We start from the raw sequence: 24,143 nt of genomic DNA, 5'->3' as shown, positions 1-24,143 counted from the left end.
GTTCCGGGAGCCGGAACTCGGCCGCCCCGCGCTCGGTGTTCACTCCGATAAGCTCAGGTTCTAAGAAGCACCCAGGCGCTGAACCCTAGCAATCTGTCTGCAAGCCGCAGGTGAATTGCAGCCTGAAATTACCTGATCTATGGCTGAATGAGCTGCGGTCAGTCTAAAAAAGGGAAGGTGACGTCAGTTTACCATCATGGTGGCTGCTGGCCTCCTCTGTGGTCTGACCGGTGTGGGGAACCGAGATGGACCGCTTCCTTTCCCCCGTCTCGAACTCAGAATTCAGCCCTGAGTACGGTGCTTGCACAGCTGGCAGAAACTGCAGCGCTGTAACCCTGCGTCTCTATCCCAGCGCGCGCTGCAGACTCTAGCCGCGGGGCGATTTGCTGAATAAGCCGTGTTACCCTCCGTGCGACAAACCTCTCGCGTTTGAGTCCCCGTAGCCGATCCTCATGCGATGGAAATCCTTCCTCCAGGTTCCAGAGCACCCCACTATTGCTGGAAATTCCTAACAAGATATCCTTTAGCCGTCCTGACTTGTCATACTCCCACACAGTGAAGCAGCACACGGGGGTAATGCACTCCCCTCGCCGCCATCTTCCCGTCTCCCTCGATTCAACATAATCTTAATGGTAATTCTAGAAAATTACTTTGAGCTATCAACAAATTGACTAAACTTTATATGAAAACATAAAAGACCCAGAATAGGAAGATAAATATTAAAGAACAAAGTAGGAGGATTAACAAATACCCACTTCACTTTAAGACTTACTGTAAACGTACAATAATCAGAACAGTGTAGTATTTTTGAAAAACTAGATTAATGTAACAGAATAGAGAGCCCCAAAATATGTAACTACAGTGAACTGATTATTAATAATTGTGTTACTCATAATTGCTAAAATGTAGAAGCAATTAAGATGCCTGTCAATAGTAAATCAATAAACAAATTATGGAACATCCATATGATTAAACTTTATTCAGTGATAAAAGGAAATAAACTATTATATTGAGTTATGAGGGAATTTTGAGAAGTCATAAATGCATATTACTAAGTAAAAGAAGTTGACCTAAAAATGCTACATACTATGACTCCAACTATATAACACTTTGAAATAGGTAAAGAAGATAATGAAATATCAATGATTGGATGATGTGAGGAGGGATGGGTAAGTGTAACACAAACCATTTTTAAAACTGTACAAAATAAACAGTGAGCCCTGGTGTAAACAATGGATTTTAATGTGCAATATCAGTATTTATTCATCAATTTTAACAAATATACCATTCTAGTACAAGACATTATGTGTGTGTGTGTGTTGGGGGGGGGGTATTTCTTAACTTTTTGTTCTTTCTGTGCCATTGTTCTGTAAACCTAAAAAAAATTATAATGCAACATATGCACGTGGTAAGAATTCCAATTGTCTAGAAGAAAACTGAATAAATAAAATCATCCTCTCAGGTTGGAACTGTAGCTCAGTGGCAGAGTGCTTGCCTAGCATGTGTGAGGCACTAGGTTCGATCCTCAGCACCACATAAAAATAAACAAATAAAGACATTCTATCCATTTACAACTACAAAAAATATATTTTTAAATTATCCTCTCAAAATAAGTCAATTGGTTAGTACTGAAGGTGAAATTATGAGAGCATGAGTTAACAAGAATATAGGAAACAAAAAATAATACTGAAGTTGCCTGGCTTTAGGGAGTGAATGGAAGGTAAGAATGGAACCTTGCAGAGCAATGTGAAGAGGAAAAATGTCTGAGCAAGGTAGAAAGGCTAGAAGCTGTAGGGAGAGAGATGTCTAACATTCAGTTAAACTCTTAGAACTTCTTTTATATAAACCCCTGTGCACCTTTACCAAAACCAGGAGTAACACTTAATGTTCTGACAATAGATACACTGATGAGAGACAGAAGGAGAGAGAGAGAGAGCAGGGGCTGGGGGTTAGATATACAGGTAGACGTTGTGTTTGAGAAAAGGGACTAATTTCCACAATTAGGTTGATGATGGAGTAGAAATAAAAAGACTAGAGACACTGAATATAAATCAAGAGTACACTGAAGCTGGACGCGTGACAAATGCCTGTAATCCCAGCAGATCAGGAGGCTGAGACAGGAGGGTAGCAAGTTCAAAGCCAGCCTCAGTAATGGTGAAGCGCTAAGTAACTCAGTGAGACCCTGTCTCTAAATAAAATACAAAATACGGCTGGGGATGTGGTTTAAGTGCTCCTGAGTTCAATCCCTAGTGCCAAAAAAAAAAAAAGTTCAATGGAGACAAGAACTAACCAGACTTAGCCCTGAGAACATAAACCCTCTCCCATCTACTAATCCCCAAAATTTTAGAGAAATCTGGAGATGGGGTGGTCACTGGACAGCCACAGAGCATGGAACGAACTTTGGGCCAACTTTATCTTTTCTGTTCTCTACTCTAGTTGACATCTGCGTAATGCTTAAAATTTCTTACTTGTATGTTGAGTGATCTTTGTTTTTCTTGTTAAGTAGAGAATATTCTGTTGGGTCTTTAGAAAACAAAGGTTTTGCTCTCATACTTTGCTCTTGAGTTTCACTTTCCATTTCTCTTTTAGAAGGAGAAAGACAGTTGTCAATATGCCAATGTTTTGCCTAAAAAACAACAACAAAGAAATCTATCTTATTTTTATAAAATATATTTTCATCAAATATCTTTGTGATTTACTATGTATTATATTACTAATTGATGCCCTGGGAATATGCACAAACAGAAAATGACTTTGACCAGACTCCCATCTATAAGGAGCTTACAATCGTAGGAGGAGGTGAAACATTGTGTTAATAAAGGCAGAAAATGAGATGTTATAACAAGGAAACAGAAATTCATTGAAAAGTCAATAATAGACTGAAAAAATTTTATAGCCACTTCCACTTTAAAGTCTTGGATAGCAAACTGTATATTAATTAAGAACAAAAAACAAAACTTTCATTGAAAAATTGCCAGAATTAAATTTTCTTTGCACACTACTTTCTCAAGAACCTCAAAATACAATCTAAGTATTAATTTTTTCCCAGAAAAACATGTGTTACATGATAGTTTTCACATATCAGATTTTGCCAATAATTCTTAATATGCACCCATCTAGCAAAAGTTTCACACTGACAAGTTCTTTCATATTTTAAATACAAGACCAATTTCCTTATCTTGTATCAATTCACATTGTACACACAGGAATGCACCATTGAACACTGCCTATGTGTTAGAAGAGAAGCATTAGGCACTCCAAGGATATTTGACTAGCCTTCAAACTGATCAGTTTGTCTTCAGCATTTGTCTTCAGTAAAGTAAAATGCCTGTAAGGGCAGGGAGATAATGTCAATGTGTGGATTGATCTTCATAGAATAAGTGCATAACAAATAGCAAATTAAATTTGGTGTCTGTATTCAAAAGCAATAGGGAAGAGTAGGGACTACACTCAATTTCAAAGTAAGTGACTCATGTAAAAGAGGCTGTGATGATGTGAAAATAGTCACACTGTGTCCTCCAAGAGTTCATGTGGTAGACGTTTGGTCCCCAGTGTGGCTATATTGAACTAGAGTGTTGAACCTTTAAGAAACAGAGTCTACGATGGGAGGTCTTTAGATTGTTGGTGGGGGGATGCCTTCGGAAGAGATTAATTCTTGTGGCACGCTGAGACAGCTCTATCAAAAGCAAGCCTATAGTTCCTTATTGTCTTTTCAGCAGGCCTTCACAGCTCTCTGGCTTCCTATCCCACCTGCCTTGTGACCTCTCCATCTCACAGTGGCTCCTACATCTCTAATGTCATCTTCCCTGAAGTGGTGAAGCCAAGGCCTTTATCAAAACCATGCTGTTTGAACTTTCAACCTCCCAAATTCTGAGCTTAATAAACCACTCTTCTTTGAAAATTACCTAACTCCAGATATGTCATTTTAATAACAGAAAGCAGACTAATACAGGGGCCATAATAACTCTCGGGGAGTGACATATGCTCTTTTTCAAGAGAAGAAATCTTTTATCTTTACATGACATTGCTTAATGTTTAATTCAAATTGCAAGCACTAAGTGAGCAGGCATAGCCAAAGTCCCTGGCCATAAAATCAATCTGATGAGGAGAGGAACCAGTAGATAAACTCTGCCCAGCACAAACAGCAGTTAGTACTTACAGAAGGGCACTAAAGAATTGCAGGCATCATCTAATTACTTCTTATCCCATCATCATCTGCCAGCTTCCTGGGATAAATGTGTATTCAAGGATAAATCATCATCACCCTGTTTCTTCAGCTCTAGAAATAGCCATGCCATAGCACTTACTTTTAAAAATCTAACTTGAAAACTAGCCAAAGATCAATAGCTATGTCACAAAAGCAATTCAAAGTTATTTTTTAAAAATCTTTTTTCATGAAGTATACGAAATAGCATTGCAATAAATTTTAAATCCTTTAATCAGATTGCGTGTGATTGGGAGATTAAGTCAAGGTAGGAAATCAAAATACATTACTGCTTATCCTGTTTTCATTACTACTAGACCCGTATTAATTCAACTGAAAGACAAATGCTACACTCAAGTGTGGGCAGGAGTCAGTCGCTACATTGTACAGATCGAATTTGTTCAGGAAGAATTATTCTGATCCTATTATTTTTACTCATTGAGCCCCTTCTCCTCCTTATCTATGTACTTGGGTTTGCCTTCCATAATGTTTTCTTTCTGTAAAGGATATCTCTTCTTATTCATCATGAGCCAGACATTCACTGTTGCTATTTTCCAGTACCTGTTCATTCATACCCTCCTCTCCCCTTCCTTCCTTCTCCTCCCCTTCTCTGCCCCCTCTTCCCTTCTCTTCTTTTTCCACCTGACTCTTCCCTTGACGACCTTCTCTTTCCTTCCTTTCTCCTTCCTCTCCCCTCCCCTCTTTCCTGTACCCCTTGAAACTAGCAGTACCCATATTCAAGGCAGTTTGACAAAAGTGAATCGTTCTTTAAAATAAAATCAATACAAGTCTCAAGCAGAAGGGACAAGAAAGCCCAGAGTCCTCAGCTTTGTCAGCCTCATGGTTCCAAAATGATGCAGCTCTTGTGGCTCTACTCCTGTCAATTGGAAGGGGGAAAAGGCACTATTTATAATTTATAAAGGATTCTGGGGGATGAAGTTCTTCATATTAAAAAAAAAAGCAAGCAAACAAAAACCTAATGATCTGATGAGGAGTTACCAGTATACAATCAATGCTACACAACAGTACTTAGGACTTCAGGAAGGGCACTGAAGATTCCACTCAACTAATTTCCTTTTGTCCCACAATCCCAGTTTCCTGGGATAAATGTGTATCATGGATAAACCATCCTCACCCATGTTATGAAATACCAATGACATAAAAATGAATAGTTTAACTAGGACACATTTCTTAATTAAATTAAAATTTAGGAACAGATTGCATTTGCTAGGCACAGTTTATATGTTACCCTTACCTAGGCATGGTCTTATTTTTTGTTTCAACCCATCTAAGGGATGGATACACCAGACCTCACCCACTTGGTGACACTTCATTTCTTGACCTGTCATTCAAACTCCCCCTCGTCTTTCCAGAGCCCTGTGGCTGTCTGCCAGCATCAGCATTACATGGACTTTTTCAATTGCCAGAAGCAGGCTTCCGACTTCTCTCCTACGCAGATTAACAGTCATGTCCCACTCATCTCATCCACCACACACCTACCCACACACCCTTTGAGCTTCCACTCAGCTGCTGTTTTTCCTGATTGAGAAAAGTCTAGCACTTGCCTTATTTATAGAGTAGAAGACACTGATACAGCTCACAAGTGTTACATGGAGACTCCCACACTGCTCAGCCAAACACAGGTCCACCTCCCTAGACTATTTTCTGATTTACCATAATGTTCTATGTCCCAAAGGGTTGCAGAGAATTCTTTCAGCTCAGATTGACATTAGCAAACTGACTTCACCAATACAGAAACATCAAAGCTTTTCTTCCAACACTAAGAGAATCAGGTACTCCCACAGCATGATATTGGCACATGAGGCCACTGAAAAGAACCAAATTAGGTGGCCGAACAGAACAGGGTTTCAGCTTAAACTCACTCCAACATGTTTGAACAGTACTGGTTAAAACCAGCCAGATATATTATGTTCCCACAGTACAAAGGGAACAGGAACAGAGCCCCCATGAAAACAAGAACAAAAAAAGTGAAACAATGAATATTCCCTTTCTTCCTCACCTCCCACTTCTATTTTATTTCAGTCAGGAACAAGTCAGACCTTAATTTCATGGAATGAAAGGGTTAAAAGCATGTGCTCTAAAGTGAGCCAGCATGGGTAAAAGGGCAAAAGTCGGCCATCATGAGCTTCTTTGAGCTGAGAATTCTCTCAAACTCTCTGTGACTCTGTTTTGTTATCCATATAGTAGAAATAATGAAACCTCTACCCTCATGGAGTAGACCATTGTGAAAATTGAAAGAGATAATTCATGTAAAGATCTTAGATATTCTGAGTACACACAAAATACCCAGTAAATATTAACTATTACATTTGAAAAAATAAACCAGGAAATGAATAGGGAGATTTGTCTTTTTTCCAAAATGTTACATATCTGATTATTACCTTTATTATTATTTGATAGCCAGAATCACCTGCCTAATGATAATGTTAATTTTATCCATATTTTATATATATATTAATTTTTTTTAGTTGTTGGTGACCTTTATTTCATTTGCTTATTTATATATGGTGCTGGGAATCGAACGCAGTGCCTCAGATGTGCGAGGCGAGCTCTCTACCACTGAGCTACAACTCCAGCCCCATATTATATTTTTACTAAATCTTGAACATGAATTTATTTATTTTAGAAAAGAAAAATTTCTCAGAAATCCTAAAATATTTTGAGTCGTACTAAACATGTCTTTAAATATGTCTTTCTGTGTCTCTAGTGTCCTCCATTTGGTGGAACTACTGCATCTAATGGTAGACAGGATAAGAGATGCCTGGAACTAGAGCTTCAGAAATATTAGGTCAGTTCTTTCAAGACTGGTAAGCTTCAAATGGAAATCAGCCCAAGTTCATACTGAATGCCAAGTAAATACTCCAATAAGAAAGGAACAGTATTTCTACCTGACCAAAGATCCAAACAGGAGCATTGCAGATTCCAGTCACACAAATGCTGCAGTCTGCAGAGGAGGAGACAATCAGTAGATGGCCACCTCGCTCACAAACCTCCAAGGAAGTTATCCGGTCCTCGTGAGGTTGGAATGATCTTATTAGCGTTGGGGGTTGTGTGACTTTGTTCTCACTGGAATTAAGACAGTAGTCCTGAAAAAAACAAATTTCAGAACTTTAAAAATCCAAATATTAGCTCAAAATGGCATAGCACTTGTTCTAAAGCCTGATACAAAAATGAAAAATGTATATTTGATAATAACCATCTGTGATCCAAATGCAAAAGAGAGTTCATGATAACAGAGGGTAGAAAAATGGCATTAACATAAAAAATAAAACAGCTTCTCACTAACTTGATTGACTTGGGAAGTAGAAAGAAGAGAGGGAAGAGAATGGAAAGAAAATGATGAATAGTAATTTGATAGAGAGGAACTTTACTTTGTATTGTTAATCACATATTACATAATATTATAATGTTATTCAAAAACTGAACATGTAATCAGTGATTAAAAAAAGAAAAACCAAACTAGCTCTTGATGGCAATAATATTAGTTGAAGTTCCAGTACTTCTAAATTACATTTATAATCTCATTCCAAATAAAGTATCACCCAATTATTACATTTAAATGATGCTTCAATACGTTGCTGACAAAATTGCATTACTAAATTGGGTGTTTGACTTGACTATATATTAACAGCTTTCCAATACTGAGAAAAATCTGGCTTTCCCAATTACTTGTTTAAAAGAAGTCTCTGCTCAATGTACATGCTTTCTTTAAAATACTCAAAACTGAGTATTTCTTCCTTTAAGAAACAGACAAGACCCAACATAATTTTATTAAATTTTTGTTTTCTGCAACTAGAGGCAATCAAAAACATTAAAAACAATGGGAAACTAATTTCAATTTACCTCTATATTCCAGATTTTCAAACATCCATCAAGATCTCCTGTGGTAAGGTATCGGTTCAATTTATCAATAGACATAATAATGGATCCGGCTCCTCTGTGGGCCAAAAACTCAGCCAGAAGTTGTTTCTTAAACGTATTCCAGAATCTGACATAACCAGACCCACCACATGATATCAGGTTAGCTCCTCCTTAAAAGAAATGGAAAACCTAATAACGAAACTGGAACTACAAATACCAGAAAATAACTTCCTCAAGTGGCTTTCCCTGTGTCAAGAAAGCATGTGGCATTAGAGAGGTGATAGCACTCAGAACAATTTCCAGTTCCACTTTGATGCTCTAGAATACAGAATGGAAATAAACCTATAATCATGCCACCCTTTTGTGTTAAGTAGTAAATGAGATAAGATACATAAGATATTTCATTATATTTAGTTTCCTTTCCTTTATTTATTACTCTAATGTTATTTTGGTTTTTTAAATATGGAATTAAGTTTTCTTCAAAATAAAATTATAAAATATTAATTTCAACATAATAATAATGTTCTGATTTCACAAAACTTATTTTTCCTAATCACTTATTGGACATATACATGAAAGAAGTAAAAACCCTGGTACACAAAGTTAGAGGCATGTATATGTGATAAAAGTGTAGCTATTAAGTTCTCTGTTTGCAGCAAGCTTAGAATTGTGTTTTTGAGCTTGTTTTTAAATTTTTCATCAAGAATTTATTGTAAGCCCTTATGGAACGCTTTTTTGGTTAATAGACCTAGAAATAACCTTTTCACTTTCCATTTTTATGTGCTTTGTAGAAAGCACTTTACCTAAATTATTCTTCTGTGGCAAAGTTCCTATTATCTGATAAATCTGTAGATGACTTCCAATTTCCTTCACAAATGTACTGGTGATTAACAATCATATCTGTTTAAGATAGAAATAATGGCATGTAGTCACTTCAGTGGAAACAATTTGGGAATACTGATATCATTAAGAAGAATTAGTGTTAAGGAAATGAGAGTAATTTTAGGATAATAGTTCATATTGTGAGTATAAGTGGGTTCTAGAAAATAGAAAGTTTTATAATCTGTTCCAAGTCCATTTTAAATATTCCACAATGTTCCTACAACATTGATGATGAAAAGATTTCTATGAATATCATGCAGTTTTTCCATTTGCAAATTAAATATGGGAAAGAAAAATAGAAAACATGATTTAGATATGCTTAGCTCTTTTTTCAAACATATAACTCATAAGTTTAGATCTCTAATGTCAAGTAAATATACTTATACATATAATTCCTACTATTTAGATGAAAGTTCAAACACATGCATTATTCTCAAAAGCAGATTTTTATTGAGAACAATGCAATCTTCTTTGAAACCATGCTACTACCGCCACTGAAAACAGAGAAAATCAGGCAAATGGGTGTTTCACCAGTATAATATCAAATAACTACAGTAAATCATCTGATGGCACCAGTGTTGGCATTCATCTCAGTAGAAATTAAACCAAGATTCTGACTTATTCTGGAAAATATATACAACTATTCAAGATACTCAGATTATGAGAGAGAGAGAGAGAGAGAGAGAGAGAGAGAGAGAGAGAGAGAACACAGGGAGTTCTCATCCTTGGATCAGCAGTTATTTCAGAATTTGTCATTGCTCCAGCATCCAAGCCCATCATTATGTTCTCCTTTGACTCTTTTTATGTTTGGGGCATGTTTCTTTAGCTGTGTCTCCTCCCCTGCTAAGGTCTCTCTTCCCTATGGCTGGGACACCAATTTCAATCATTGCCCATAACAAATAGTTTGTCAGAATTTTCCTCACTCTGATCCTGTTATACACAGCACTGGATAAATTAGTCATCACTTCTAGTCTGGCTCCCACTTCTGTACCCATCCTCCTGTGGCCTCCCATGACTCAGGAACGACTTGTTAGCTACACGGAGTCAAATGCTACAAGACCTAAATAGAAATAGATTGAACATTTTTATTGCTTCCCTTCTCAACCACAGGCAAACTATAAACACATCTTTTACCTGTGGTTGCATTGGTTTTCCTTGCTTCAAGGAAGCAAAGCCTCATAACAGCATTGTTACCCTCGGTGTCAATCTCCAAGGTGTAGGCTGCCAGGGTGGCCTGATCTGCCATGTGGTACGAAGAGGGGCTCTTCTCAGCACTGAGAAGATCTTGAGGCTCTGTATCTGTCGTGAAGACAAAGCCAGGTGTCTTAATGAAGAGAAGCATATGCTGTTCAAACTAGTACATATGGAAACAACAGGCCCATGTCAGTCACCGTCTCAAAACAGACATACAGTCAACACCCATCAAGTTTCCTGCTATTCATTTCCTCAACTTGAAGGATTATTTGATTTAATTTTTGTCTTTCATATTCCACATACACCATGTTCTCCCTTGACAAGAATTAATATGGACTTCATACTATAGTCACTGCTAACATCTCAGAGATTTTTGACATGCTCAAGACAAATGTGTTTTTAATAATACGGCATTTCCAGCTTATTAATCATTAATAATAATCTTGTAAATATTGTAATGAACATGAAGTCTAATGGATATTTTTACATATTTAAATGAGCATTTTTAGCAATGCTGTTAGTTAATTACCTTAGAGAGGACATCCTTAATGGTACTTCCAGTATGCACTAATACCATCTCTAGGCTACACTAAAGAAAACTGAGGAAAATCATCAGCAAATCTATGACTAGTCTGCACATAGTCATGAAAAATATCTACAGAGATATCTTCAAAGTTGCAAAGCAAGAAATCTAGAGATATGTTCTTTGTATCTTTTATAAATTTGGAGTTATTTATTTTTCTATCGTATTTATTTCTCTGTATATTTAATGGTAGCTGCAATTGGTTTGCTATAGGTGTCAGTGCTGTCTTGAAGGTGCATGTAGAGGAAAAAGCAGATACCCACCCTTTCCATGGAAGGCTCAGATGAACACTTATAGTAAGCTCTTTGTACTTGAACAGGTCAGGCCTGTGTGCCTGCAGCTAAGTAATCCTCAACCTCTTAAATTGGTTTTCTTACTCTCCATAAATCACTTCCTCAGCTTTTTCCAAACAACTGCATCTGATAACCAGTGCTTTCCTAAGTTGAATTCATTCTCTGTGAGCTTATCCAATTGAGACAACAGAACCTGGCCCGACCATGAGGAATGACATATTCATTGCCCAAATAAATTAGTCTAAGGAAATACCTTTAGTATCTAAGGAAATTCAAATAAAATGTGAAAGGCAATTGTCAAGGTATTTTGCTTAAGTCTAAAATAATCATGTGCTCTGCTAAATTCCCATAAAGTACAACATAGTTCTGTCTAATGCTCCTCACAGATTTCTAAAGCAAGGAATAATTTAAGATTTCCAGGTGGTATAATATTTAATAGAAGCTCCAGATTGAGCCTGAACAGCCAATCAAGTGAACACAGTTCCCATTTTCCTACCAAGGGGTACCCAAGGTTCACTCAAAGGCAATTTGGCAAGGTTTATTGGCAAAAACTGAACTAGATAAAAATGAGAGGCCTGCTCCCTGCTGTCAGTAATACAGAAATGCTGATGTAGCATAAAGAGAAGAAACAACGTGCCGAGGAGAATTTGCTAAGCCAAGTAAATCTCAAGGTTCTTTTTTAGTCACTTTGACAAGACAACATTATCCTAATCCTTTGTGCTTATAGCTGATCATCTATAATTCAGCAGTAAGCTGCATTAGATATAGGCATAAACAACCAGCCCTACCATGGTCTGACTCAGTCACATTTTAGTTTCAAATTTGCACTCACCTGATTTTGATTTTAGCAACCTCTGGTAATCAGGGTGAAGTACATAGTGAGCATTTTCTGTGCTATTGTTCCACAGAACAATTTCTCCATCATAACTCCCTACATGAGCCATGATAAAGAATATAAGTTGCCAAAAATTTAGATAGAAAATACACGCAATAGTAATTTGAATACATTATCAATGCATCATACATATAATCTGGCATATAGCAGGCATTCTCTCTATATTTTTGGAGACATGAATATAAATAACTGGTATTTTTTACTAACTTTAGACTTACATTCCTCACAGAGTAATCTATGTAGTAGGTGTATAAAAATAACATTTACCTTCTTTTACTTTAGAGTAATAAAATGTTTAGAATAAAGGCTTTGCACTTAAACAATTTAAGTTTCCATCCGAGTTCTGCCACTTATTAGTTGTGTAACTTTGCACATGATATTTAACTCTACTTGATGCCACAATTTCCTCATCTACAAAACTGGGTTAATAATTGTATTTCTCTTACCAGGTTGTTGTGAAGAATGAAAAGTATTTAGAATAGTGCTGAGCACACTGTAAGAACCGAAAAGTGTTAATTATCATTTTACTCTTTTTATTATTAAAAACAAGCAAACCAAGTCCTCCTAGATTTCTGTTCCCCATGCTCTTGGTGCGCACGCACATGTGTGTGTTCTTTCCTTGCATTAAACACTGCAATCTGAAAACCTAAAATTCTCCCTGCAGAAAGTACTCACTATTTCTCTTCCCAGGGAACAGAGAAAAACTCAAGAGTGAGGCTAAGTTGACTAAAGCCTATCTTGTGGAGAAAAACTGCAGCAAGGCCCACATCACCACGTTCAATGGCTCCAGGAGGACTAACAGAGTCTTTGGCAGAGTGTCAATGGCAAGTGTAGGGTTGAGTTTGAGTGGAACCTACAGATGGTGACTTCCTTGAGATCTGGGAAGAGTCGAGAGAAATGCACACAAAATTCTGTACTGTTCTGGAAGCCAGTCATGGTAGCACACACCTGTAATCCCAGCAGCTCAGGAAGCTGAGGCAGGAGGATTTAGAGTTCAAAGCCACCCTCAGCAAAGGTGAGGCACTAAGCAACTCAGTAAAACCCTGTTTCTAAATAAAATACAAAATAGGGCTGGGCATGTGGCTCAGCAGTCAAGTGTCCATGAGTTCAATCCCTGGTTGTCACCCTGCCCCCCCCCCAAAAAATATTTCTATACTATTCTGGAAAGGGCAGCCTGTATAACTCAGAAATTGGCTAAACAGATGAATTTCAGATATCCACAGCATATCCATGTTCTCTTCATGATGTTTAAATTTTCTGTTTGTGAAGTGCTTGACCAAACATTTGCACATAGAACTAACAGAAGGGTAATGATTATCTATCCACCAATACAATGGTATTTTATGACACTATAACAACTGCACAACTTTCAAGTTCACTGTCTCCATCACAATTCAGGAGGTGATCCTCCCCGAAGGTAAGGATTTTCAGTAGCTGTAAAGTGGATTCAACTATAGAGTTAGCCCTACCAGAGGACAATCAGGTAAGTCCTAGAAATATTAATGGAACCTTAAATGTGGATCAGTAAACCTCATAGAGTGACACTTTAGCTCTTCTCCTGCATGTTTTCATTCCTCTTACCTGATGACATCTTGGATTCCATAAAAAAAAATTAAGCTGTCAAAATACAGACATAAAAATTTCAATGTATCATCTGTTTCTATAATTGCTTTTATAACAGTTTTCAAACCCTTTAATATATTACATCATCAAAGTATGCCAATGGGATGGTATTAAGAGCTTAGATTTGTACATTTTGTGAGCTGAATTACATCAAGGGGTTAAAATGTTCCCGTTGTGAAACATCTGAGTACCACCAAGGTGTGATTTGTACTCAACCATTATAATGCAACTCTTGGAAAATGGACAATAAAAATTAAAGCTAATAATCATCGATGTGCTTCTTATATGCCAAGCACAATGATAAACCCTGACACAAGTCATTTGTAGTTTAAAACTATAGTATAAATATATAATTATTAGCCAGAGGAAACTATAATTTAAAGTATGAGTAACTCTCACAGTATCTTGCTGTGGCAAGTGGCAGAGCCGGGATGAGAAGCTGAAGAGCCCACCATAGGAGCTGACACTTATCACCATTAATATATTGCCCTAGAAATAAGGACTGAAAGGTGATTTAAAGGCAAGCACAGCTTCTTCGGGAAATCTATTCATTTTGCACTTGAGAAAAGTTTTTTTTGTTAAAGTGAACCAGAACAAACCGAACTGCCTGCAGCCAGTTGTGAAGGTTCCGTTTACCTGTAGCAAGAGTTTGTGGAGGTAAAAAGGCAGCACACAGGATGTCATCTTGGTGCTGTATTCCACCTTTCCATTCTTCAGGCTGGATGAAAAATCGATTGAAGTTTTGGGGTCGAAACACAGTAATAGCTCTAGTAAAAAGGATATAGAATTTATCTGTGAATCTGAAATTGATACAGGTACTGAGTAGCCATTATCCACTTGAGTGGTGTGATTTGAGAAGTCTAAAATACTATGTTGGGGTTGGTGATATAGTTCAGTGGCAGAACACTTGCCTCGCACAACAAATGGCCCTGAATTTAATTCTCAGAACCAAAAATAAGTGAATGAATAAAAATAAATCAGTAAATGATTACACTGACCCAAATTTTATCACCAATTGTCATCTACAACATTTAGCTTTCCCCTTATTATGGTTTAGATCTGAAATGTTCCCCAAAGACATATGTGTTGAAGACATGGTCCCCAATGCAGCAATATTCAGAGATGAGATTTTTAGAAAGTGACTGGGTCAGGAAGGCTGTGGGTTAATCCATTTAGTGGATTAATAATTTGAATGGACTACTGGTAGGTAGTGGAAACTATAAGCAATGAGGAAATAGATTAGTGGGACCATGCCATTGTGGACTATATCTTATCCCTAGTCCCTCCCCCTCTCCCTCTTCCTCTCCTTCTCCCACTCCCTCTACCCCTCCCTCTCCCTCTCCCTCTCCCCCTCCCTCTCTTTCACTTTCTCTTTCCCCCCAATCCCTTCTTGGCTTTCATAAACTGAACAGCTTCCCTCCACCATTCCCTCCCTCTGCCTCATCTCAGGCCCAAAGCAATGGAACCAGCCAACAAAGACTGAAACTTCTCAAAACATAAGTCAAAATAAATCTATCCTAGGGCTGGGGTTGTGCCTCAGTGGTAGCGTGCTCACCTAGCACACGTGAGGCACTAGGTTTGATCCTCAGCACCACATAAAAAAAAAAAATGAAATAAAGATCGTGTGTCCACCTACAACTAAAAAAAAAAAGAATAAATAAATAAATAAATCTATCCTACTTTGAGCTGTTTTTCTCTGGTATTTGTCACAGCAACAACAAAATTAAAATGACTAACAAATAACTTTCTTCTGGATTCTCTCACTGAATTCTCTGGTAAATCATGAATATTTAACAACTGGGAATTAATTATTCGTTTATAACCATTAACGCCAAACATATCCATTTATTGGATTAATTATTCATTTCCAAAACCCTAAAACACAGTTTCCCCATACAAGTATAATGAAACTAGTGAAAGTTTTATAGTAATAATAATAAAAAGTAGGATAGATCTATGAATACTCTTAGGTAGTTTAAGCAAAATCAATAAAGTTTCTCTCCTCAAAGCATCTCAGGATATTTAACATATTCACATTTTCTACGGTATTTCCCATACTCAGGTGGTTTCATATCTATTCTCTTGGAGTATACTCCATCTTAAAGTGGAACTCATTTGGAAAATACCATTCCAAAGAAATGGGATATAGGACAGATACATTTTGAATAGAAAGAATAGTAAGCATCTTGGAGCACTGCTAACAAATTTCAGAACAGACTAGAATGGGTAGAGAATGAAATGCCTGGTTCCTAGTTGGGAAGAAAATATTGTTGATATTAAATTGTAGGGCCATCAGTACCACCTTGTTTCTACTGGGTCTGAGCTCTGTTTGCCAGCTCATGCTAAGCCTCTTCTTCCTTCTAGAGCCACCCATTTCTCAAATGAACATTGGAAACCCTAAGATTGGTGTCTTCACTATCATCCTCTCTACACCNGAGAAAGGAAAAATTATCTGCTTAAATGTCACATCCTCGGGTAACACTTTCCTGACTACCCTATCTCAAGACTCTCCCTTGGGTCTCTCAGCCTGTATCAATATAAAAAATATTTTCTTTTTTTAATTAATTAACAATTTTAATATTAATATTACTTGAATAATATTGTTAAGATTTAATCAGATATTATAGCTAAGATAATTTTAAGTAAAATTACACTTTAATAGGGTATCCTAGAATAGTTGCTGGTATGTTTGGCTGAGAAGAGTTTCCTTTGAGGATGGAGAGTGTGGGGTGAGAATGAGACGAAAGATTTCAATCCTACACCTTTATCTCTAGGCCAGAAATCAGAGTCAAATGTCTTTACCAAGAGAGTCATATTAAAGATCTATACTAAATATATTCAGGAAACACCCCCCAAAGGAACAAAACGCATTTCATGTGATGGTGTAAAAAGTAGCCCTTCTGGTATTTGACCTTATGTGTCAAGATTTTTTTTTTAAAGCCTAACCTGAAACTTTGATTTGAAATGACAGTTGTCCTGAAAATACCTTAAGAATCCACACTGTGGTTCTCATTTTTTCGATTTCTAAGACAATTTTTTTTTAATTTGTACTTTTGCCAAGAGTAAAATTAAAGTGCAGAATGAGCCAATTTTTAGGCCATTTTCAGAGTCTGAGAGTCTTGTTCCCTTTGGTATGAGGAGTTTACCAGCTCCCTCACACACCTCACATCTGAAATCCTGAGAGCATTCCTACAGAGCCATTTCATCATCTTGTGAAGAGGAATGCATAATCTAATTCAGAATTCTGATATGATGGACAATTCTGTGAGAACAAAATTAGTTTTCCTGTCAAGTGCAAAGAAGAAGAAGAAATGATTACAACAAACAAACAAACTTTTTTTTAGGATGAAAAGTTAAGAAAATAACTTTTTTTTTTGGTGTGTGTGTGAGTGCTTGGGATTGAACCCGGAGCCTTGAGCATGCTAAACACCCACTCTACCACCGAGCTATACTCCTAGCCCTGAAAATAATGTTTAGACTGAATCCTAACCATGTAGTAATTAAGAGTTCACAAGAATGCAATCAATTATTTCTTTCTTTGGAGGTTAATCTTTCATGTGTTATTAGTACAATTATCATAAGTCTTGTTAATAGCTATCTTTTGATGCATAGCTTTTTAGGCTTAAAGAATATTTCAAAGAACAGAGAATAAATTCCTCATGAATCAATTCATCTGGATTCCTTTCCATTTTCTTCTTCCTAAAATGTGTGGAATCAAATTTTGGACACTGGAATAATCACAAAATTTGATTTAAGGATTATTTGTGAATTTCAAACATACTTTCTCTCTCCTTAGCTCCAGCATGGCTAATGTAGAATAAGTTACAACTTTGGAACTTTCCATTCTGATTCTTAGCCTAATAATAGAAATTAATTGAGTCATATGGGATTATAGTTTCTTAGTAAGGCAATTATTAAGAATTTAATATCTTGTAATGAATAAGTTAAATTTTATTCCTATGTAACTTCAAATCTTTAATGTCATTTACCTTAGAAAACACTTTTAAAATCAAATTAAACCTGTAATGAACTACTTTAATCCCTGACATCATATATGAAAACTGCATACGCAGTCTGATTATTGTCAAGACAGAGGCTTGATTAATAGCTATATCAATACCTATTTTCTGAGCACTTATTATTTACAGAACTCTAAGAAGGATGTTATTGCCAATAATATTTTCAGAATAATTTTAAATTTTAAGTTACATGAGAAATTCTTTTTTTAGTGTTTTCATATATCTAAATTTTTAAGGAGTTTAAAATATTTATGAGCAAAGATTTCTCTCACAAATATATGATATTTATTTAACATGAAGAGTATAGTAATTATCTTGAATTAATCATTTAATGATGTATGCAAATATCAAAACATCAACCTTGTTGCCATAGATATATATCATTTTCAATTATAACTTGGAGAGGCTGGGGAGAAAACATGGAGATTTTTCCTTTACACAAAGGAGATAAATAAAGAAGGAAAACTAAGCATATTTTTTAATTAGTTGTTAGTATTAAATCACTGAATTTTAGAGCAGGTTAAATCTTTAAAAAATCAAAATATTTATTTGATTTTACTATAGGTATACATATTACATGTCTAAACAAATGCAAAGATAATTGATCATCTTTTTATTTAATGTTAACAACATAAATGTGGCCAAGGATTCAAGGAGATATCTTTAATTGACCCTATATAGACTTACAACTTTTTCTCTAAGTAGTTTTGCGTTAAAAATAGAAAATATATTTTTAGAAGTTCTGAATTTTGAGATTTTTTTTGGACATATAAATTCTGATGACTGTATTTCTAAATAAACAACATGGGCTCTCTAATTCATTTTTTCTTAGTACTATTTTACAATGACATTTAACATATCCTGCCTTGTACATGGTGACTCTCCAGAAAGTGATGCTCTTGACAGCAGGAATCATGATTTTTCATATTCTGTATACTATAGTTCCTAACTCAATGTCTTCCACCAGGATGAAGTTTTTAAAATATCTATTGGGGAAAAAATATACTAAGTGAAACATCTGAGATCTTGCTAAGCTGATAAATAACATTTTTTGTGTTTTTTCATATGCACAAAACCAATTAATAACCTTTGCTTGAAAAAAACCAACCTACTCAATCATTTGAGTTTTTTTAATCATGTATAATTTATAATTCACCAATAAAAAACAAATAAAATTATGTATCTAATAATATTTTTCCCTAAGTTAAATAGACACATAGAGGATATATTTTTATCTTGGAAGTTAAAGGGAATATCCTGGTGGTGAAGGTATCTTAACAAGCCTTGAAAGAGGAATAAATGTCAGCCTCATGAAAAAAAAAGTGGAAGAGGAATTTCTTGATAAGGAGAAGAGATAAAGGCAGAGGGATGTGAAATGCGATACTTTGTATGGGAACAACCCTACCCAGGTTTTTATCTGATGAAGTTTAGAATAGACACAAGGATGTGTAAACATGGAACTAGAGAATAAAGAATAAGTCCAGGCCAGACAGAGGTTAGATTTATTTTGTAGACATTCTGAAAAGTTTTAAACAAGGGAGTAACATAGATAGAATTCATTGTAAAAGAAATCATTGTTGCCTAAGTGTACCGAGTCTACTTAAGGAGTGAGAAGTGGACATCACTGGAGGAAAGGACAAATTATAAAGCTGTACAAGCCATCCAAGTAAGAAATGATGCTTTGAGTGGTACAGCTGTGGTACTTACGGGAGCAGTTAAAGAAACATTTAGTAGGTAAGATAGGTAAGACTTGGGGTTGCAGCTGTGGCTCAGAGGTAGTACACTTGCTTAGCATGTGTGAGGCACTGGGTTGGATTCTCAGCACCGCATACAAATAAATAAAATAAACATCTATCAACAACTAAAAAAAATATTTTAAAAAAATAGGCAAGACTTAGTGACTACTATTTATGAGGTTAAGTTGAAAGGGAGAATAAGGCACAAGTCCAGATCCCTTTTCATTAACTGAAGCTCCAAATCTAAGACAAAAAAAGACACTTTAGATCATGTTGGATTTGAAGTCACAGTCAGACACATCCAGCAAGCAAATAAAAAAGGGAGCTTAGAGAAATAAGAGCTGAAGACAGATATTCAAGGTATCTATAGAAGAATATCACCTACCTTCTAAGATAAAGATGAGGATTAAATTAGATAATGTGTATAAAGTGCTTACTGCTTCACGGCACTAAAAATAAATTAAATGGTATCTTTAGGTTCCTCGCTCAATGAATGTAATTTCTTTTCTATCCTGGGCAAAATTATCAAACCAATCTCTGTATTTAGATAGAGCCTAAAGTTAAAGCTACAGCTTAACCTAACGGGCTCTCCCTGGGCTTTACAGAAAGCTTAATAAGCTGACTGTCAATCTTCTAGTCATTTCTTCGCTAATCACTGTTAAGGAGCTAGCTTAATAGTCCATATTTCCCCAACTATAACCAAACAGTGTTTGCCCTCTTGCTTCTTTTTGTTAAGAGCCTCCTGGTAAAAAGGATCCTGTCTTAGATCCTACAAAATCCATCCTAACATAACACCTCTGACTCAGGAAATATAAATTTTTGAGTCTACCAATATAAAAGTGAAATAATAAGAGTGATAATGTATTGATTCAATTTTTAATTCCAACAAAGGGATCCAAAAGTTGACAACCTTAAGGAGGATGGAAAAGTTGGAAGACCATGAAGGAGTGACAAGTCTTTTTTACCCTCCTCCCCCTTCTTCCCAAATCTCCTCCCTAAGACCATGGTGATGACCCACCAACATGGATCAGAATACCAGATTTTTCTTTAAACTGCCCTCGTTAACCTCATATAATCTTTTAAATCTTCCCTTGTAAAGAATTTTTTAAAGCTATTTGATGCTAATTTCTAACTATGGCTAGCAACAAAAATAAAGAAAATGATCTCTCAATGTATCAAAAAAAATTCATTGTAACAAGGAAATTGCATGGTATATAAATTAAATAAAATAAAAACACTTTAAAAGAACAAAAAAATTAAATAGCATCTCTTAGTTTTGATTTACACTGATTAGGTTTTTAAATGTCCTTTTGTTATGTTCAAAATTTAAATTGGGTCAGCTTGATACCACCAAATATCCTGCTGTGGTGTTAGAGAATTAAACTTATTCATTGCCTCGGCCTAATTACAGAGGTCTTTAGGCCATAGAGTGTTGGAGTGGTTGATAATGGATCATGGTTGCTCCCAGGGATGTGTAAAAGCCTGTCCTTCAAAGGTAAGGATTATTAAACTAGTTCTTAATATCAAGTAGAATAATCTGTACTATACTTTCTTTTCTTATTATCAAAATACCCTGAAAATGAAGCAGTGTGAAACTATGTTTGCTACTCAAGTGTTTGCTCATTTGCCCTAGAAAAAAATATACACTGCTGGTTTTCTAGGTATAAAATCTGACTTACTCCTAGATTCAGACCATTAACAACATAATTCTACAATGAATAACATTGGGCAAAATGCCTGTTAGAGCAATATTTTGTGAACTATTGAATTTATGGACAATATCTTTTCAAAACATATCACACTTTAATTTTCCTAGTGCTTATACAATGCCATAGAAAAAGGCCTGTTTATGATCCTTTTGTTCTCTCAGGAAAAAAAGGAAATAAAAGTAATTTTCCTTGTAATGAAATGGAAGACATATTCCACAAGAAGAGTAAGTGGGCCATGCAAGGCCCTGTTCTGCAGTGATATGAACCAGGCCAACACAGAAGTCTCTGGGCTAAGTCTGTCCTGCCCTGCAACTCAACATAGGTAACTAGAGAGGGAAGAAGGAATGCCCTTTACAGTTAGAATAATGTAACCCATACATTATATATTGACTTTAGCAATGTATGACTATGTGACAACAAATCTCACCATTATGTATAATTTTTTTAAAATTTTTTAGTTGTAGATGGACACAATACCTTTATTTTATTTATTACTTTTTTATATGGTGCTGAGGATTGAATCCAGTGCCTCACACATGATAGGCGAGCGCTCTACCACTGAGCTACCACCCCAGCCCCATTATGTTTAATTATAAAGCACCAATAAAAACTATGGAAAAAAAGAATTTATTAACTTTAAAATTTGGAAAACTTTTGGAGCTCAGGAATCACTATTACATTCATATCTAGAATTTTTAAAGAAAAAGTCAAAATCCTGAAGCCAGAAGAAAGCCCTGTAACACTTATCATTACTACTTAACCTATGTGAACTTAGTATATTTCATTTACCAAATGCTCAGTCAATTCCAAAGAATTTCAATCACCTGGATTGACCATCACATCAATGACTTAAAATTAGCCAAGATTTCTATGTTGTTCTCCTTTTAGATTTTGATTAAAATATAAACATTCCCATCCTACCTTCCTACAGAGCTGCACGAAGCATACCATACCTTTCCCAGCCTGTTATCAGTATTGTCTTCTTAAGAACCAGGATCTGTGAAATATCCACAGCTCCATCTTTCCCAACATTTAGAGTGTGGTGACAATAGCCATTGAAGTCCCATACCTTCAAAGAAAAATCAAAAACCACCTTTGAGGCAGGAAATGAAATTATCTTCAATAACTAAAACAACACAGTATAATAGAATTATTTTAAATCTTCATATTCACATTCTGAGCTAGAGTTGTAAGGCTATGTAATAATTAAATAAAATCCTCTAATTTGATTTAACCATTGTGTTTATCACTTTATGACCTTGTGAAATATATGTGTGTATGTGTATACATATTTATTTGTGAAATATAATGTCTATGTAATATATACTATCTCATATATGCTGTATCATATTATATATTCACTCATTCTGGCCTTCCCAGACCTTCCTCCCTAAGACTGTATAAAGTGATGACCTACCAACACAGATCACAATATAAGATATATAGTCTTCTATCCCTTCTTTGGTTAAAAACATAAAATAAAATAAAATAAAATTAAAAAAACTTTGAGATCTCAGAGTGACAGGAGTGTCTGTAGCATGCTAACAAAATGACCAGCAATTGGGTTCCCTGCATAGCATTTGGAAGCTGACCACAAGAAAGACAAAAAGATTAGAGGGTATGGACTTTGAGCCCCAAATACTTCTTAGGGAGAGGGACTGGAAACTCAGTAGATCACTAGTGACCTGTAATGTAAACTGATCATGCCCACATAACAAAAAATCCAAGGGCAGGGATCAGGGAGCTTCTATTGCAGGTAGCTGAGCATGCAGATGTGCCCAGAGCACCACACACCCAGAGGTGGGTATCATGGATCCTCCATACCCCTTCCTGTATCCCTAGCCTTTTGCATCTTTTTTTAATCCAGCTTTTCATCTATATTAGGTTAATAAAATAAAGTGTTTCCCTGGGTTCTGTACTAGCAGTTAAGCAAGAGAGCAAGTTGACAGTATGTCTCAAAATTAAAATGCATATACGCTTTAATTAAAAATTTTAACTTCTAAGAAATCATCCCACAGATACAGTAATTTGTGTGGGATGACATATTTTCAAACCTGTCTTGCAGCATTGTTTACAAAATCTAAAAATTTGAATCAACCTAATTGCTCATTAGTGACTAAATGATCAGAATATGAAATATCTATGTACTGGCCATACACTGTAACCATTAAGAAGGATGATTGAGGTTGGGGGTATAGCTCAGTGGTAGAGCTCATGTGCAAGGCCCATCCCCAGCATCAAAAAAGGAAGGAAGGAAGAAAAGAAGGATAAAAAGGAATTGTTTCCTTGCTTCTAGACTCTTCCAAAACTCAGTCAGTTATGGTGCCTTGCGTAAGTTGCTTTATATCTTGGAGCTCTAGTTTCTTCATCTGTGAAATTGGGATAATAACAATGATTTCTAATATATCGGTGATTACATTACTAAATTCACATTAACCTCTAAGATGTCAATAACAATAACAATTAAGCTGTGTGTGTGTGCTTATGAAATGCTTGCAACCATGCCTCATTCATAGTAAGCATACAGTGAAAATCAGTTAACATTATTATTCTACACATTTATATTAACAAGTGTCCAAGACAGAAAAATGCAAAATGCAGAACAGTGTGCATTGTAGGTTATCATTAAGAAACAAACAGTGCTCATAGGCTAGAAAAATGCACAAGAAACCAATAACAGTGGTAGCCTCAGGAAAGGAGCTGGGAATAGGAAGGAAAAAAAAGACTTTCTTTCCACTACACATCTCTTCTATATTTCAAAAAAATTATTGTACATACATTTAATTACTTAACATATTAATTAACTTAAAAAACAGTTCCTTCAAAACTATGATATATAGGACATTAATTTTATATCTTTGATTACATAGGTACTGAGTTTATATTCTAAATTAAAAATGGGATTGGAAAATGTCATTGACTCTTGTTTCTTCATAGAATTCGGCCAGACCAGCTTAACCCTGATTTTTATGACCCGTGCAGAGATAGCCAGATTTAAGAACTCTGTTTTGCTATGGTGATAAAGATAAATGCACCTTCAAAAGCAGTGATTATATTACTAAATTCACATTAATCTCTAAGATGTCAAGGCTTCTGCAGAGAATTGAGAGGCATACCTACTCT

At 35.8% G+C, this 24,143-nt stretch overlaps 1 protein-coding gene and 1 non-coding gene across 6 annotated transcripts in view; one reads left to right on the top strand and one right to left on the bottom strand.

Annotated features, from left to right (window-relative positions):
* The window catches only part of Wdr49 (WD repeat domain 49), a 145,498-nt gene that overhangs the window by 43,333 nt on the left and 78,022 nt on the right, over window positions 1–24,143 (bottom strand). For 4 of the 5 annotated variants that reach the window (XM_048814360.1, XM_048814365.1, XM_048814363.1 and 1 more), the window contains 7 exons: window positions 21,974–22,089; window positions 14,193–14,323; window positions 11,871–11,969; window positions 10,103–10,267; window positions 8,069–8,256; window positions 7,114–7,311; window positions 2,469–2,626 (listed from right to left, as the gene is read on the bottom strand). In XM_048814360.1, coding sequence (XP_048670317.1) covers window positions 2,469–2,626; window positions 7,114–7,311; window positions 8,069–8,256; window positions 10,103–10,267; window positions 11,871–11,969; window positions 14,193–14,323; window positions 21,974–22,089 — 1,055 coding nt within the window. The remainder of the gene's footprint in view (window positions 1–2,468; window positions 2,627–7,113; window positions 7,312–8,068; window positions 8,257–10,102; window positions 10,268–11,870; window positions 11,970–14,192; window positions 14,324–21,973; window positions 22,090–24,143) is intronic. The other variant, XM_048814362.1, reaches the window with a different exon arrangement.
* On the top strand, window positions 17,574–17,655 carry LOC125620095. Its single transcript, XR_007351677.1, has one exon. It is a non-coding gene; the product is annotated as a small nucleolar RNA SNORD60 (small nucleolar RNA).

This window comes from Marmota marmota, unplaced genomic scaffold (assembly GCF_001458135.2).
Source record: "Marmota marmota marmota unplaced genomic scaffold, marMar, whole genome shotgun sequence".
Classification (NCBI taxonomy): Eukaryota; Metazoa; Chordata; class Mammalia; order Rodentia; family Sciuridae; genus Marmota; species Marmota marmota.
Note: the sequence above shows the minus strand (reverse complement) of the source record. Positions and strands in the feature narration are given on the sequence as shown.